General features: G+C 36.7%; 1 protein-coding gene across 1 annotated transcript in view; it reads right to left on the bottom strand.

Annotated features, from left to right (window-relative positions):
* LOC128229244 (deleted in malignant brain tumors 1 protein-like) overlaps positions 1–17,171 on the bottom strand; it is a 65,096-nt gene extending 47,925 nt beyond the window's left edge. Inside the window, exons 1-11 of the mRNA XM_052941012.1 lie at positions 16,601–17,171; positions 11,170–11,339; positions 10,561–10,735; positions 7,541–7,730; positions 7,111–7,271; positions 6,348–6,683; positions 4,768–4,886; positions 3,734–3,926; positions 2,221–2,541; positions 1,533–1,669; positions 730–901 (exon numbers count right to left, since the gene is read on the bottom strand). Coding sequence (XP_052796972.1) covers positions 730–901; positions 1,533–1,669; positions 2,221–2,541; positions 3,734–3,926; positions 4,768–4,886; positions 6,348–6,683; positions 7,111–7,271; positions 7,541–7,730; positions 10,561–10,735; positions 11,170–11,339; positions 16,601–16,706 — 2,080 coding nt within the window. The 5' untranslated portion in view covers positions 16,707–17,171. The remainder of the gene's footprint in view (positions 1–729; positions 902–1,532; positions 1,670–2,220; positions 2,542–3,733; positions 3,927–4,767; positions 4,887–6,347; positions 6,684–7,110; positions 7,272–7,540; positions 7,731–10,560; positions 10,736–11,169; positions 11,340–16,600) is intronic.
* Positions 17,172–18,089: the final 918 nt, after the last annotated feature.

Below are 18,089 nucleotides of genomic sequence, written 5' to 3'. Positions count from 1 at the left end.
AGGAGGAAAGGAATGCGTGAAATATTATTGGAAACTTTAACATCAAGAATTTCTCAGGAATCAGTTTTACGACCGCACTAAAGGGCAAAAGGAATCATCATTGTTTTCGCTTAATTGGAGTCTGAAAATATAATGGTTAAAGGACCTCCACAGATAGAGAGACAGAGAAGACTTTCAAACACCTGGATGATATTTATTCCTAATTCTATTACTTTTTGGGGTGGGTATCCATAACATTCTTAAGTCATTCCTTAACTTTAGTTTACTTGACTTTCAAAAATGTTCATAATCAAAATAAAAGAAAAGTGCAAGTGTTTAAAACATAAAAGTATGTGTTTTACATGAAATTAGTAAAAAGAATTTTTTAAATATATAATATTTACTAATTACATCACAGTGACCAACGAGATATTTAGCTTTGCCGGCCATGGTCACTTAAGAGCTCAATAAAAAAACAACGGGCACCCGTATCAATAAGATATCTTAGACATAAACCTTATGCTGAGTAAGGGTGCTTGGGGACATTGTGTAGGTCACGGACAGAATCTATGCATAAATGTTCTTACAATATATTTTACAAAAACACAGTTTACACCCAAAACAGGTATATGCCCGGAAATTTATGATCTTTAGCTTGACGATCTTTATTGAAATGGAGACAAGTATCTAGTTTGTTTTTGGTGTGTTCCATTCTATATCTTATCTATATACCAAGATAACATTTTCTACCTGAATCAGTGTAGCAGATAACTCCAGCTCTGGATTTGGTCTCACAAAAAAAGTAGTCCCCGATGACACAGGAGATGAAGTTGGTCTCATTTGCCTGGCATTTGACCTCGGACACCAATGTGGGTAGTTCGGTCTGAGAGGCATAGTTGTCTGCAACTCCACCTGCGTAACCCTGTCGTAGGGATAGTTCGGAATAAGTCTTTAAATGGAATTATTAATTTATATTTGGACAGCCAAGGTTCAGCAGTTAATTTTATTACAAGAATTAAGTGAAATCAAAAGTAACTCTGATGATTAAAAATGTCTGGCAGTTAAAGGTTTTGACAGATAGATTTATTCATAAATTTCAATCTAGATAAAAAGTGTGGATTTAAACGAAATCACAAAGTAAGATGGCATAAGCCCACAAACACATCTACTGCATTGGCAAAAAGATTAATAATAATAATTTATTTCAGCTTGATACTTCTGTCTAATATCTGTGCAGGACAAGTGTCTTTAAATGTCATTTTTAGAGACCATGAAAAAGTACCCCTAGTTGGGATCAGACCCATAACCTTTTGGATGAGAGGCAGGCACTTATACCAGACTCATCCTCATTTAAATTAAACTGATGTTGATACAAAAAGCAAATAATATAATTTTTGGTGTTTTTTTTTTAATTGCAGTACTGGAAATGATTGACCATAATACGAAATAAAAGTTGTCATACATAATTACCCTGAAACAAGACAAATGAAAGCATCATAATTAAGGCAAAAGTAGTGGGGACGTCAAAGTAATTAATAAAATCAAATGACTACCTCTGTGATACAGAAGACATAAGCCTCCCTGTCAGTCCAGCCATCAGCACATATTTCTCCCCATGTGTGCTTATAAAAAACCTCAACTTTCCCATACTTTGCATCAGGAACATTACCCATCAACCGATACATTGGACCTGCAAATGCACAAAGTTACAGAATATATCCGTGGATTTATTTGAGATAAAGCACCACACAACTAATACCATTACATTAGAGCACCACATGAAGATGCCGAAATTTATTTCTCATTTTTCTCAAGAGACAGGCTCATGTGTATATACATACAGAACTGTTGTTTTTGATAATTGCCAAACTACAGTCGAACCCTGTTGGCTCGAACTCTTATGGACCTTGGAAAATTAGGGCCAAGAGGGAATGCTTACCCTCAGTATATAGAAATAGGTCCTTTACATCCAGTTTGAGCCAACGAAGAATTCGAGCCAAGCAAGTTAGAGCAAACAGGGTTCGACTGTATATAAGGATTTGTACTTGAGTACAGCACCAACACCAAGGACCCTGATGACTACACCATGTGTTATGAATTATACAAGAAATGAGCAAGTAAACAAGTGTGAGCCTCAATATTTTGGGAAAAAAATTGATGTAAAAAGGTGTTCAATATTGGCATTAACCTCTTTCAATACTGTGGTGGAACATTTGTCTACATCAAAAAACATTAACCTACCCGTATCCATAACATCTTTATGACAGCTGACCGACACATAATGTTTCTCTGTTTGCCAACACACTTCATGTTTATCATAGGGACAGTCTAAAACACTTGTCTCGTTTCCCACACAGGCCATGCTGGTTCTTCCCAGGGGAATGTATATCTTCCCATATGCCCCCATCTCAAGAAGAGTACCCGTTTCATGGCCGAGCTCCCGGCAGATCATGTCAGCATAATCCTGTTTGAAGCCACGGTCACAAAATCCCATCCACTTACTGGTGGATGCATCATAATACAGGACAACCCCGCTCTTCTCTGTGCCTCCAACTAAACGAACTTAAATAAGAGTAAAATAATATTTTACATAAACTTTATACCAATACATAACATTTTGTCCAGACTGAAATGTTTGTGCAATAAAATGATAGCTGTTTAGTGCATGTATGCAAATGATCCTTATTATAGGGGTACAGTCCAGGTCAACTTATTGGTTACACCATTTTCATTTTAACACAATGTTGTTGTGGGTCCTATTGTCTTCTCTCTCAAAACAACCCTAAAATCTTTTGAACAAAAAGTTAATAAAACAGCACCAAAATCGACCTTCTGCTATACTGTGAATCACATAATTTTTTTAATCAAGTTAATGACCCAAGGGCACATAAATCATGGAATTAAATGCAGTGTTATAATACCCACTATAAATATATCAAGTGCCCAGCGGCCTGTTGTTTAACAGTACTGATAATCATTTTAAAGGTCATAACTGTTTATTATGACAGATATTCTACTAAACCTTTCGAGACAAAAAAATTTGTTTTTCAATAATTATACAGCATGGTGGCTCTGAAATGCAAACTAGAAAAGACTGAGATTGAAATGTAGTTAGAAAAGAAATATATGAAACTTTGTTTGACATTTACGCAAAACTAACAAGAGTGCCAACTGTCACAAAATATGCTCTTCCTAATTCTAGGACACCAAGTTTGGTGATAAGTGGTTGTATGCTTAGCCAAACTTAGAGAGTGGACACTGTAAGGACAGCCTTTGTCAATTACAGGCTACTACTCTGGAATGACAGAGGCAACATGGCTGGTTATTGAACCTGACCAAATTTGGTGATGATTGGAAAATGCTTAATTAATTATTTAAGGTAACTTCTATACATGTAATTAAAGGGTGATTACTCTTCAGTGACTTAAGCAATATTTATGGTCCAAGTTATTATTTCCATACTTATTCTGATTAATTTGGTGATGATTGGACAAAGGCATCTAAAGTTATTGATAAGACAAGACCAATTTTAGACTATTTCTATAATTAAAGGGCGATAACTCTCGAATGACTAGAGCAATATGGCTGGTCATTAAACTTGTTCAAGATATTATGCTAATATACATTTTGACCAAATTTATTGTGTGACAACATACTTGACGCTGTCCATCCACCAGCATGCCGCAGGAAAAAATAAAATATGTCCCATTTCTTTTTTTAAACGAGGGTATACAAATTAAGATAAAGAGCTCACTGTTTTTATAACACATAACATGGGCAGCCTGTGTGCAGGTCTCTGTGTTGACTCCCCAGCCATATGATGTACACATGAACAGTGTTTTGGGGCTGTTGAAGCACATGAGCCTGTTAAGGTAGTAGGGTGGTATATTCTGGGAGCCACTTGGGGTACGCACCACTCCATCACTGTAATTATTCATCCGACATACCTGTTCAAATAATAATCTTTGTAAGTTAATGTAGATGATACTCAAATGTATCAATTCTGGGCGCCTGGTGACCCGATATTATCTGATATTATTATGTGCATAATAAAACATACAAAAATTGTACCTAATATAACAAACAAGTGTTTTATGCCTAGAAAGGTTGTGAATCAGTCATTTCACTTCTGACTTCAGTTGAAATATACAAAATGTAATAACTTAATGTACAATGTGTTTCAAATATATTTAACTTTTGATACTCAGAAACCTCAAAATCACAGATAGCATGCCATTAACTGCTGTTACTATTATTTAGAGTTTGATTCAACATGAAACTGTAACACAATACAAGCTAAGTTTATTTCAGGTTATAACAAGAGTGCCAACAAATTCACCAATCCTATATTACAAAACACTATGATTACCAATAAATTGTTTTATGTACCTTAATATAGAGAGCAGACACAGTATATACAGTTTTTGCCACAATTTTGGGGGCAGAACTCCTGACTTATTTTAGGATTTTTTATATTAAACAGTGATAACTCTTGATTGATTATGGCTAGTTATCAAACTTGTCCAAGATTTTATGACTATACAAATTCTAACCAAAGTTGGTGATGATATGACAAAGGCTTCCAAAGTATTGATCAGACAACATACTGAATGCTGCACACCTGCCCGTTTGTAGGCTGCATGTGAATATATAGTATGTCTCGTCTTATGAATGGGCATATTTAAAAACCAAGGATAGGACCCTGCAAATAGGGGCTCCCCACAAGGGTCATCACATGCCTTTTTTCAAATGACCATTGATTAATAAATCAGCAGAAACATAACTCACCAAGTTGGCATCATTATCAGACCACTCCTCTGTGCACACTGACCCAGGGACCCCATCATATGTGATCTGAACCCTCCCAAAGTGGGGCTTCTCTCCACCGACTATGTCAACCTGTACACCTAGACATAGTAATGTGAAAATACGTCAAATATTGATAGTCTTTTATTGTATATGCATGAACGACCACAATTTATCCACACTATTATAGTTTAGTTGTATAACATCTATTTTTACAATAACAGAGGGAAAAGAAAAAAGACAATCACAGGAAATCTAAAGACCTTTAAAAGGTTTTCAATGTTTTAATAGCAATTTCAATTTAAATGATAAAATATCAGTCAGATTTTTTTTTTTAAAGTATTAAACTGCACAAACAAAAATTCTGATCATGCCATTTATCAGAATGAAGTTTGACTATCACTAATAATACATTTTAAGCAGAATACAAGCAATTAATTTATAAAAAAAAAATCACTTAAAGAAATGAAAATAAAGGGGCCATTGTTTACTGGGCTCAGTTCACTTATGAAAGTTGAAATCTGATGTATGTACGGTCATCAAATTTGGACCAAAAACCTGAGTGAACAAGCCTAAAATCTTACATTACTAGATGGCCTATAAAACTGTAACAATCAAACCTATGTTCTCGTACCATTCATTGAATATTAGCATGGCATTTAGCATTGTTACCACTGTAAAATGATTTATTTTCAAATCTGTTTAGGCTTCTTATATTCATTAACCATGTGCAGTGGGCAAACTATTTAGAGTACCAAGCAAAATTTGATGCACAAAACACTTAAAAAAGAGTGCTACGAATCCACTGCTGACACTAGTCTTTTCTTAAAGGTGCCTTATATAGGTTGATACACAAACAAAATCTTTATTTTAATGCATTATCATGTTAAACGCATTTGACTTTCATGATGAAATAAAAAAAATGCAAATGATTTACGTACCGGTACATATGAAAAAATATTAGCATTATTTTGGGGCTTTTTTAACTGGGGAATTTGCGGTCACACATAGCTATTAATTCAAAAACCACATTTTTAAAGGCTAATATTATTTCATCTAATCATATGCTTTTTTGTTTTTATCATTAAAGTCAAATGAATTAATATGATAATACATTAAAATTAATAAAAAATCATCAAATTTTGAGCATTTTATTTTTCGGTCAAACAAGGGGTTTAACTCAATATTTATTATAGCCAGAGTGATGTGCCTTGTTATCAATGAGTTTATTGTTTCTGGCATGTCTTTAGCTGTTTAAAGTTATTGCCATGATTAAAAGGTTTTGCACAACAATGACGCTGATAACGAAAACAACATCAAATCTTTCACAATAACAACTTTTTTTCATTGAAATCATTATTATTGATTTTTGTTCAGTGCAGCATTTATCATAATATTTGATATGCCTAGTGACAATTTCATACAATGGCTTTTCAAGGTTTTTTAATTCCTTGACCAATCAATGTTCTTTTTACATATTCAAGGTAAATTATTAATTATGAATCAATTTGTAATTTTCTGGCACTACTTTGTATATCTTAACCTCAAAACTTGACTTGTACCTGTTTTCTTGTAGCAGAGCACATATGCTGGGAGACAGCCAGAAACAAGAGGCTCCCCCCACTGTGTGTACACACACTTGTCCAGGCTTTTTTCCATTCCAATACAGACAGGGTCCACAAGCCATACAGGCATGTCCAGGATAACATTGTCCCAGGCTATTGAGTTAACAGAGCCCAGGGCAACGCCCCCTATGAAGCCCTGGCCAAGCTGTTGACATGTGACATTGGCAGCAGTGTCCGTCCATTTGTCGCTGCATACCTGACCCCAGACGCCGCTATGACGAACCTCAACCTTCCCCCAATTCTCTCCTCCTGTTGTCATACGCACTGCAAAACCTGAAGTGAAAACAAACAAAAAATGCTCTTCTATGCGTGACTCTCCATACGTATTTATTTATTTACCACAAGCACGGACATATACCAGGTAAAACGTGATTTGAATGATTTAAGCTCCATACATTTCAGAGTTATACAAATTATGAGGTAATAAAAAAAATGTATGGTGAGGAAAGCGATAAGTTATGATAATGCAAAAAAAAAATGACAGCAAATCGTTAAAAACAATCAGAATCAAATAAAACCTAAAGAAATTGTTATAAACATACAATAATTAAATGGCGAATGTTTATACAAGGGAAGTAACTTGTGAAAGCGGGTAGGCTGCAGTCCACCAAAAACGTTCGTGCATCGATTTCTTTTACATACTTGCTCAACTATCAATTGTTACAACAACAAAAAATGCATTTCTGTAAATTTTACATACTCATGTTGACCTTGTCAGGAGCTGTGTCGTGGCAGACGACCGACGCACGGTGGGAGTATTCGCACATTCGCGAAAATGTCGTGTTGGGACAGTCTGCCAGGCGAGTTTCAGTACCCGTGCAGTTGTAATTATAGGATTTCGCTTCATTATTGTTGACATTTCTGAAGATAAATGCATGTCTTAAGAACGGTTACAAAACTTTCCAAGATATTGTATACAACATTTCAGTAGAACTAAAAATTACTTTCCGGTGACGACTTTGACAGTATAAACCTCTGCAGTTTGTAGTTCATACGCCATTGTTTTAAGTTTGTCTATTTATTTTTTATTTTTAAGCTCTTACATTTAAAACTACGTTTACTTCCTGAATGAAGAAATGCTGAAAACACATGTTTCACCATACTGTATGCATGTTGAAAATTGTACGCACAAAATCAAATGTTGGAATGGTCCTAGGGCAGAGCAGCACTCCGCGACCCCGTGGACAAAACCAAGCTCCTTGCAGACGAGCGTGGCGGCCCAGTTGTTCCATCCGGTGTCGCAGGCATCGCGCCACCGGTACTCACCCATCACCTCGACAACGCCAACCCCCACCTTCCTCGTGGGGGACCGTAAACGAACTGAAGGATAAATAAATAGTGATCGTGATCAATCGTTGAAGAGTGGCAGTCCCGGACGCGTAATACGGACGCGAGTGCATATACATCAAATAAGGTCATTAATCGACCAGAACCAAAACAAAATTAAATGTTTGTCTTTGATTGCTAATAAACGTGTTGCCAGTACAGAACAAAATCATAGGTTTGACCTTGATTGCTAATGAACGTGTGGTCACTGGTAACATGTAAACAGAACAAAATCATAGATTTGACATTGATTGCTAATGAACGTGTGGTCACTGGCAACATGTAAACACAAAATCATAGGTTTGACATTGATTGCTAATGAACGTGTTGTCACTGGCAACATGTAAACAGAACAAAATCATAGGTTTGGCCTTGATTGCTCACCAACGTGTGGTCACTGGCAACATGTAAACAGAACAAAATCATAGGTTTGGCATTGATTGCTCACCAACGTGTGGTCACTGGCAACATGTAAACAGAACAAAATCATAGCTTTGGCCTTGATTGCTAATGGGCGTGTTGTCATTGGCAACATGTAAACAGAACAAAATCATAGGTTTGACCTTGATTGCTAATAAACGTGTTGTCACTGGCAACATGTAAACAGAACAAAATCATAGGTTTGGCCTTCATTGCCTATAAACGTGTTGTCACTGGCAACATGTAAACAGAACAAAATCATAGCTTTGGCCTTGATTGCTCACCAACGTGTGGTCACTGGCAACATGTAAACAGAACAAAATCATAGGTTTGACTTTGATTGCTAATAAACGTGTTGTCACTGGCAACATGTAAACAGAACAAAATCATAGGTTTGACCTTGATTGCTAATAAACGTGTTATCACTGGCAACATGTAAACAGAACAAAATCATAGGTTTGACCTTGATTGCTAATAAACGTGTTATCACTGGCAACATGTTAACAGAACAAAATCATAGGTTTGACCTTGATTGCTAATAAACGTGTTATCACTGGCAACATGTAAACAGAACAAAATCATAGTTTCTGCCTGATTGCTCACAAACGTGTGGTCACTGGCAACATGACAACGAAGTTTCGTGGGAATATCTCGAATGATAATAAAGTGTGAGAACAGAATGTTTGACTTGGGTTGCAACGATTGTTAAATTGGACTCAACGTAAATTGAAATCCAGTTTATTCTATATTTCACCGCTTTAGGGTTAACATTCGCATATTTGTCGGTAATTGATGGATACAAATTACAGGAGCTCTATGTCATGTGTGAGACCATATTAAACTTAAGCAAACAAAATCCAACGTTATTTTTTCTTAAAGTGCAAACTATACGTTCAGGTAGGATCCCTATGGAAGCCAAATACATGCACACAATCATGTAACAGGGTCGTAGAGACAGTTAAAAGACTTGTTAATTAATAATGAATGTTAAAGCTGCACTCTCACCGATCTACCGTTTTGACAACTTTTTTTTTATTTTTTGTCTTGGAAAGAGCCAATTTTTGCGTAAATATCTGCTAACCAGTGATATAAGACTGCTGACAAAAGATCAGACTGAAGACTTTAATGTTTCCGTTCGAAAATTAATGTTTTATGATTTATGGCTAAAAGCGTTACTAATGGTTTAAGAAAAATGCATAAAACATCAACTGTTTAACTTAAATATGAAAATCTGTGATCTGATTTTTTGTCAGAAGTCTTATATCACTGGTTTCAATGCATTTTCGCTTGTTCCAAGACAAAAAATAAAGAAGTTGTCAAAACGTTCAATCTGAGACAGTGCAGCTTTAAAAACATGTTTCAATAAAACGTGCATTATATGTATTTAATTTGTATCCTGTATCCTGTATTTAATTCGCTCCGTAGGTATACATTAAATCCCATATCATAACGGTAAGACGTAGGCGGTACTTTAACAGTGCTATAAATACAAAGGCATTTTCCTTATAGTATACTGCAATCGCTTTATTGAACGTTGTCCTTGACAACATGCTACACAACAGTTACGTCGTCGCATACATTTTCAATAACTCGGTGTTAAAACTATTACATGTAACACAAGTAAGGAATTTGTGTTGTTTAATTTCTTGTTAAATACAATGCCTCGATAAGCTACGTCCTGTTCGTGACATGTAAGACATACGTTATGTATATATCTACACTCCTACGCGGCTGATAATTGGTCGTTAATTAGTATGTTGTCCTTCGAATATATAAGTTATTACAATGTGAGCAATCAATTAAATTATGGTTACACAAGCTAAGCACGGCGTTGCGGACTGTCACTGTGTGCTGGTTTCGTTTTGCACACAGTATAATACAATGCATGTTACGTAGATCGTAAATTATACTAATTGATAGGACCGCATTAATTAATAATGTTATGATTTGTTATTTTTCATAATTTGGTCATTCAACTCTCCCTTCGTCTACCATGGCTGCGGGGGAGTGGCATCAAGCAGTTGTCTTATATTTTAAACATAACAGATTACAACATATCATCACATACTTCCACTTACAATGTACTAGTATGTATGATATATTATGTATGTATTTGACACTTGTAAATAAGTGCTGTTACGGAAAAATAGCAATGCAAAGTAAATGGCAACTACAGATAAAACGTTTTCAACGCTAACGTTACACTTGTGGACCACATTACATAACGTCTCAATACTATTTATAATAAATAATTTATTCCCGGAAACACATTCGTCCCTTCCCCTTTGACTACCGATGATTACGGTTGTCACAGCTGACATCATGATTCTCATGGTGATCCACCCTAATCTTCCGCTCTAAGCCCATCCCCCATCCACCAACCCACACACACCCCAGTGCCTACCTGATGTATTGTGACAGATGGCCCCAACGTCCTCGTGGTGGAAGCAGTTGTGGATGTTCCAACCGTCGTGGCGACAATTGGCGATGGACGCCTCTGTCCCTTCACACATCACCTGGTCCAGAAAGATCGGCTGGTCGGTCGTACCGAAACCAAACTCCCCCGCCAATGTTGCCTCCTGTGTAAAACATACACTTAAATACGCTTCGCAATGTTGTCCGAAGTTACGGAAATGGTCGCGTAAAACTGACAAAGATATGTGTTGTTAAAGAGAACTTATTATTTCAGAGCTAAAATGTTTTGCTTGGTATAAACGGGACCGCTTCACATTTGAATGAAAATAATAACACGACCCTTAAACAAAACGATGGGCCGGGAACAGGCTTAAAACGTGAATTTTGAACAGACATGCATTGTCGACTACCATGCGGGAAGCCCTGGGTTCCAACTTCGACCAAAAGACGTTTAAAATGAAATCAGTAGCCCACTTGCCTGGCGCTCGGCATTAAACCGGGGTAGTAGTGGGAATTTTAACAGACTACCATGAGTTCCCACGATCGGACAGTTCGGATCAACCGTCACCACACAAATCGTATAACGGAAGACACTTACACCCCAGAGGAACCCAAGCTGGCGGCAGACGACGGTGGCCGCCTTGTTGTCCACCTCGTATTGATCATTACACACAGTGCCCCAGACGCCGTCACCGCCCACCTTCTGGATTTCCAAACGACCACGGGAGGCGTCCGACCCATTAACCAACCGGATGTTGATTTGTAAGTCTGAAAATTGTAAATGGTGTAAATAGTAAATGTAGTAGTTAAAGAAACACCGATCCAATAGCCCAAAATGTAGAGCGTCCGTTCCGGATAGCTATCGGTTTAATCATCGGCCGCATCGTACTAAAATACGTTAGAAATGAAACCAGTGTCTTGTATTCTTTGCTGCTGGATTTCTTGACCTGGTTAGACTAACCAATGCTATTTTCTTAATTAAGTCATTTAAATACATCAGTCGTGATGGCACACGGTGGGATCAAATCATAACGAACAGTCAAAGACACAATAAAGCAGACGAGAATCGGAGATTATTCCACCAAACTTGATGCCAGAGCCTGAATAGACTAGATTTATGACCGCATGTGGCATTATCAGACAAAGATGGTGAAATTTTAATAATAATAATAATAATAATAATAATAATAATAATAATAATAATAATAATAATAATAATAATAATAAAATTGTAATCATGCCGTAATAATAATATAACCATCTCTGTCTGATACTGCCACCTATGGGCCGGACAAGTTCATGATTCCATTAAACGACAACCTCTTATACCACAATACAACATAATAACAATAGCACGTAGTATTCCCACAGCTTGCTATAATATATATATATATATATGTATATATATACATGTCAATTGCAAATATTACGCAATTTCAGTAACACTCCATAGTTTATCCCTTTTTTAGGAAAATTGAAGCAAGCGATGCTGACATTTGATGGCCCGTCATTATCGCATGTAATACATAATACCACCACACCGGTCATTATCGTCTCTGGTGGCATGTCTACAGATCAAGTAATACGTAAGAAGATACATTTAATACAAACTTAAACTCGGTAACTACGGAGATGGACTTGAACTCGAAACAACGCCATCAATGTTGAGTATGATTATATATATTTTAAACTGATAATGGTGAAATCCCATTGAATGATAGAAATGTTTGATCCGATGATAATGAGCAGCCGCTTTTTTCCATCGAATGTAAAAAACTTGTTTCGCAGCCAATTATGTTCATGATTTTTATAAGTTAAGTTTGAATATACAAGAAAAGTTGAGTAACAAAGACAAATATGCATGGTGAATGAGTAAACAAGTATACTGCGTCGTAATACCATGCTTAATCACACCTTTGTGTACGCAGTTCTCAGTACGGGGTACGCGGTTCTCAGTACGTGGTACGGCAATGCAAACACCTAAATTTTGGTACGCAAAGAGTCAAACGTTCTTGTATGTATTCCTGGTATGCCGAATTCTTAAGAAAGTGTTGGAGTACATGCATGATGTGCGCGTGTGGGGTGTGGTATTGGGGGGGGGGAGTATGAGGAGTGGTGGAGCAGTAGGAAAAGGGATCTGTTGTATCGCGACTACACACATGTTTGTAATGTATACATTATATATGGAGTATCTTACTACTATATGAATAGTTTAGACACACCCTTTGAATATCATTATTGAGACAAGTAAATATATCACTATGAACAATTATAACAAAATAGGGACCGTGATGAATTGGTCGAAATGACAAATATTACACCTGAGCATAAAATCCTACTTTGAATTTACTTTTGCTAATAATGCGCACATTATGTTTATATTTCATATATAGCTTTGCGAACATTGGAGTTTTGGATGTGAAAGTGCTCCAGTAAGATTGTTAGTCATATTAGGTTTTTGGAGCATAGTAAATAAACAGAATGTAACTCAGTTTACCCAGGTTTTTTAACGTGCACCAGTGTATAGCACTGTCACACCCATTTAACTTCCCTCCCGAAAGCCGATTTGTATTTGTTTTAATAGTGGTGCGGTGTGGAATCGAACCTGCGATCCCTGGATTGACAGAGAAGTGTATAAGCACTGGACCACGGATCCGTCACTCACGTAAGGGAGGTTGAGAAACGCTACTTGTACGTGTATGTTTTCGTGGACGTGTGATATACCGTAACTTTTGAGTGCACTTAATCCGGGTTCAGCGGGTAGTACCATCGGAACATCTCGGCCATTATCCCAAAGCTTGCCGGAGATGTCCGATTTGTTACGATTGCGGAAAGGGTCTACGTAATACGTGCAGGAGAATGTTTGTGGGTAGTGAACGGCAATGACATCTACATAATCACGAGAAATACGTGTTTTTACAAGGGTCAGTCTATCAGCATACCCGTTCACGTGAATGCTAGTTTTCGCAAACGACTTTAAACGGACTCGCTCATGTTTTAGCACCCCCCCCCCCCCTTAAAGTTTTAAAAAAAACTGGTTCTTTTTGGGATTGAACACACGCCGATTAAGACAAGAAAAAAACTGATAGAAAACTGACAACAAACAACACGCGCAAAAGGGCAAAAACGTAGATATGACTTAACTTTTAAGAATTTTGTTGATAAGCATTACTAACGCTATTCAAAATCATAAACATTTGTTGTAGGGTTCCAGCTGTCAGTATCTTAGTTTCAACACTTCTTATGATTTCGCACACTTTATTTCGTCATACAAAAATATGCATTTGACAAAAAAGATGAGTGATTCCCTTTAAAGGACAACTTCTACATGTCGGGATAGCTACACGTACAAGTACACGTAGTGTTTCATATTCAAAGCTCTAAGTTTTCATACACGCACGGACTAAGCTTCTGAGAAAGGTCTCTGAGAATATTTTGCCAACGAAAACAAATTGCGACAGAGCTTATCCTAAGGCCAAAGTATTGTACCAAAGGACTTGTCTATATTGTACCAAAGGACCAATACATTGTGATATTTGGCGTTTCCTTGGACCAAAGAATTGTTATATAAAGAGTGTGTTCCAAGGTCAATGCATTGTACCAAAGAGTGAGTCCTATTTTGAACCAAAAAGCGTGCATTATGGCCAATGACTAGAGATAACAAGTGTGTTCTAGGACAAAGAATTCAACAGCGTTTTGGGGAGCCAAACCATTGTGCCTTAGAGCGCCTATCAATATTGAACTAAAGAACTGGGCTAAACAGCGTTTCCTGTGACCAAAGAATTGAACCAAATCGCACGTATTAGGACCACATAACTGTGCCAAACAGCGTTTCCTGTGACCAAATCGCACGTATTAGGACCACATAACTGTGCCAAACAGCGTTTCCTGTGACCAAAGAATTGTACCAAAGAGCGTGTACTTGGGCCAGAGAACATGTCAAAGCGAGTGTCATATGAACAGTAAGTCAATTGTGTCGAAAAGCGAGTCATATTTTATATCAGAATCGTACGTAAGAGCGTGTTCTAGGATCAAGCAATTGTGTCAAAATAAGTGTGCGAGGACCAAACAATTACCCTTAACAGTTGCGCTAGGACCAAAAAGGTATTAAAAGTGTTTCTTGGTACAAGTAAATTGTACCATAGAGTGTCATAGGGCCAAACACGTTTATCAAAGAACTGCATTAACATATAGCATGTGTTAACCCCTTATATAAGTGTTGTCAACAGGGGTAATGCCGCACCCCCCCCCCCCCCCCCCCCGTTATACCCAGGTCAACACCCCCTCCCCCCCCCCCCGCCAGATAACGCTAGTGAGTCAATTTACTGGAACCAATAAGAGCACTTGGATTTTATCCCATAATTAGCATGTATTCTTTTTTCCAAAAAGTGCAATTCGGTGGAATGTTTAATCTCTCTCTCTCTCTCTATCTCTTACAGAAGTGACAATTTATATGCCTTCAAAACCAAAATTGGTGTTCTGTCAGAAGGAATTTCAATGAAAAAGGCTGTGCTTCGTTTGTGTTCTTAGTGAGAGAAGACCAATGTTACGACAGTGACATTTAAGCCATGCAATGGTCGGTCATTTATTAGGTTAAATTAGCATTTTTGTTCTCGAGTTTGATACAGGTCATCAACATATTTTCAAAACTGACGCATTCAACAATAGTGACATCACTCTAAAATTTCAATTTGACAAACAACATAATACATTTGTATTTAACAAACACTATAAGTTTTAAAATTGTCATGCGATTACTTTGTTTTTCGTCATGGTTGATGCTAATATTGATCGATCTGTACATAAGTTATATAAATGCGGTATGTTTCTTTCGTTTTTAGTTGCTAATTGTGGGATAGTTTATAGAAAGATCTGCACACAAATACGAGGTTTTATTTACGACGCACGGGCAATGAACTGAACTATTCAACGTTTTCCTTCGAAAACTTTATCTTTAATTCTGAACAAGGGGCAAATTCGAGGCTCACGAACTATGAACTGAAATATCATTCAAAAGGCAACCGCATTTGTTCTAAAAATATATATTAAATCCTAAATTAGGGACACAGTGGCCACTTTTAACAGCAATTAAAATGACAGGTCAGTCAATTCGCTGGGGCCAGCCGAACGGGAGCTGTCAGGTCGCTGCCCTTGGCGTGTCCGGCCACTGGACATTGGCTACTCAGTGGACAGTCTAAGCTGGATAAAACATGTATAGTTTGGTTATCGAGTGTGTGTCGTAGGCTTCGGGCTATTTTGCTGTCCTCATTGATAGGATGATCATGATTGACAGCTTCTTATAGTTGTAATGATGACTTTCTGACATACACTATTAATAATCATCAGATTTCGTCACACGTGTTTTTAAGACTCGAAAAAAGTATGATGCACGTCCTCACAGGAATTTGACTCATTGTTAGGTCTAAAATAAGAATTTTATGGATATAATTAGTGACTTAGTTTTTTCCCAAATCGTAGTTTTTTTTAGAATAGAATGATTTTCATACATCATTTCAAACCCCAAAAGGGCCAATTGTTAAGAAATGTATAAAAGTTAACGTTGTCAACGTGATCATTGTCATTTTTCAAATGGTTTCTTATCTGGAAGTTCAATGGATATTGTGGTCCGCTGTTTCAGCTGAACTTGCTTACATCTAAATATGGGAACACATCAAATATTCAATTTTAAAAGTTAACAAAGACTGATGTTTTTTATGACGTGGTTTAACAAATTTCTAAACAATCGGCGCATAAGTCAAACTCCTGTGAACATGATCACGAGGTTCTCGAAATGCCAGTGACGATAATAACATGTATAATTGACAATCAACCAAATATAACCGTTAAACCTTTGCAAACACACCGTCCTCGTTCTAGATTACTAGCAACGCGTATGCGTATTTTGGAATGTAAAAATGACAGTCGAGTCCCTAGAAAAGCACATGGTGTCCTTAAATATAAAAGAATAATAACCACAAAATACACACGACACATAGCGAACATGCTTAAAATTCTACAAACATACGTACCTGACTGGGTTAATACTCCTCCAATGTTTAAGAATAGCACCATAAAACCTAAACGGACACAGCCCCAAATGCTGCCCCTACAAAACGCAGAAAACATTGTGCACATCCCTTTACACGTGCATTGTTATTTACATATCCCCACGTCGATTTCTTGTGTTGACACCACGTAAAATCCTCACCATATTTTACCAAGGAAAAACAAGTGCATACAAAAGTTCTCGCGTGTTACTTTCACGTTTGCTTAATTTATCGCGTATTGTTCTCAACGTAAACGTAACCTTACGCCTCACGTCAATAGCGTTGACGTTTAATTAATTTGAAAAGCAGGACAAGTTTAAAAGCTAGATAGTAGTAGTAGTAGTGAAAGTTTTTCGCCGTGTTTACATTGCCTATTTTTACTATTCCAAAAAGCGGTTAAATCCCGCATATAATCCTTTGGAATATTTCCAATTGTATTCACCACACTCTGTTAATGTCGACTGCCTTATGTAAGATTTGTAATGATCGAAAGCAGTGTTGTGCTGTCTAGATTCATACAAGGCTAACAACGTTCATCTTTCTTGTCAATCCAATGAAATACCAAACACATAACAATCCGTGCTTCGATGCGTGAATGACAGTCGTTAAAGGCTTCTTAGCGGCCGAAATCACGGCTAGAAAATACGGCTCAAAAATACTACGGATCAGGATTGAAATATATAGTAACGGTCATTGTCAAATATTAATTAATTGGTATCATGATTACTCCGTCAACAACACAAAAGCAATAATTATGACCGCCGCAAATTGACATCTATACGAAAATGTACATTTATAACATTGGTTTTGGTCATTTGACATTGGACGTGACCCTTAATACATAGAGTTTAAGTAGGCTTGTTTTGTCGATATAACAATAACAATTTTGGTATTATTTGAACCTTTGCAATGTAATATTTGATTCAAGAATTATCGTTAATTTTAATTATGTTCGCTGAAATAATGGCTGTCCAATGGTATGTGTTACCTGACCAATTGCCAGTTCAGTTTTCCCCAAGAGTGGGGTAGATGATAACAACAATCATTTATCGTTCAATGAGCTAATTTCCGATATGTTGTTCCGTGCGAATCCGTATAATATTATTTGGAAAAAAAAACACATTCAGATATAGAAAAAAACAGATATATATATATATTTTTTTTTAAACATACAAGATGCATGAATCTTTATTTAAAGTGGCACTCTTATTCAAAATCAATACATACACATGCAAAACAAACATAAATTTTGAGTGATAAACCCTCAACTACTAACTAAATAATGCATTGATGGAAAATTTAATTCCTATAAACAATATAACAACCGTGTATTTAATAGCTGAAAACGCAAAAAAAATGTTTGGAGAATGCTAAAAGATTTACTGCGATCTACTATTGTTTCATAAGGTAGCACATTTTTCAGCACATTTCTTTTAAATTAAACTTGGTATCCTTCATAAGCACCATTGTG

The sequence above is a fragment of the Mya arenaria genome, chromosome 3, assembly GCF_026914265.1.
Source record: "Mya arenaria isolate MELC-2E11 chromosome 3, ASM2691426v1".
NCBI classification, from domain to species: Eukaryota; Metazoa; Mollusca; class Bivalvia; order Myida; family Myidae; genus Mya; species Mya arenaria.
This window is presented reverse-complemented; position numbering and strand designations above follow the sequence as displayed.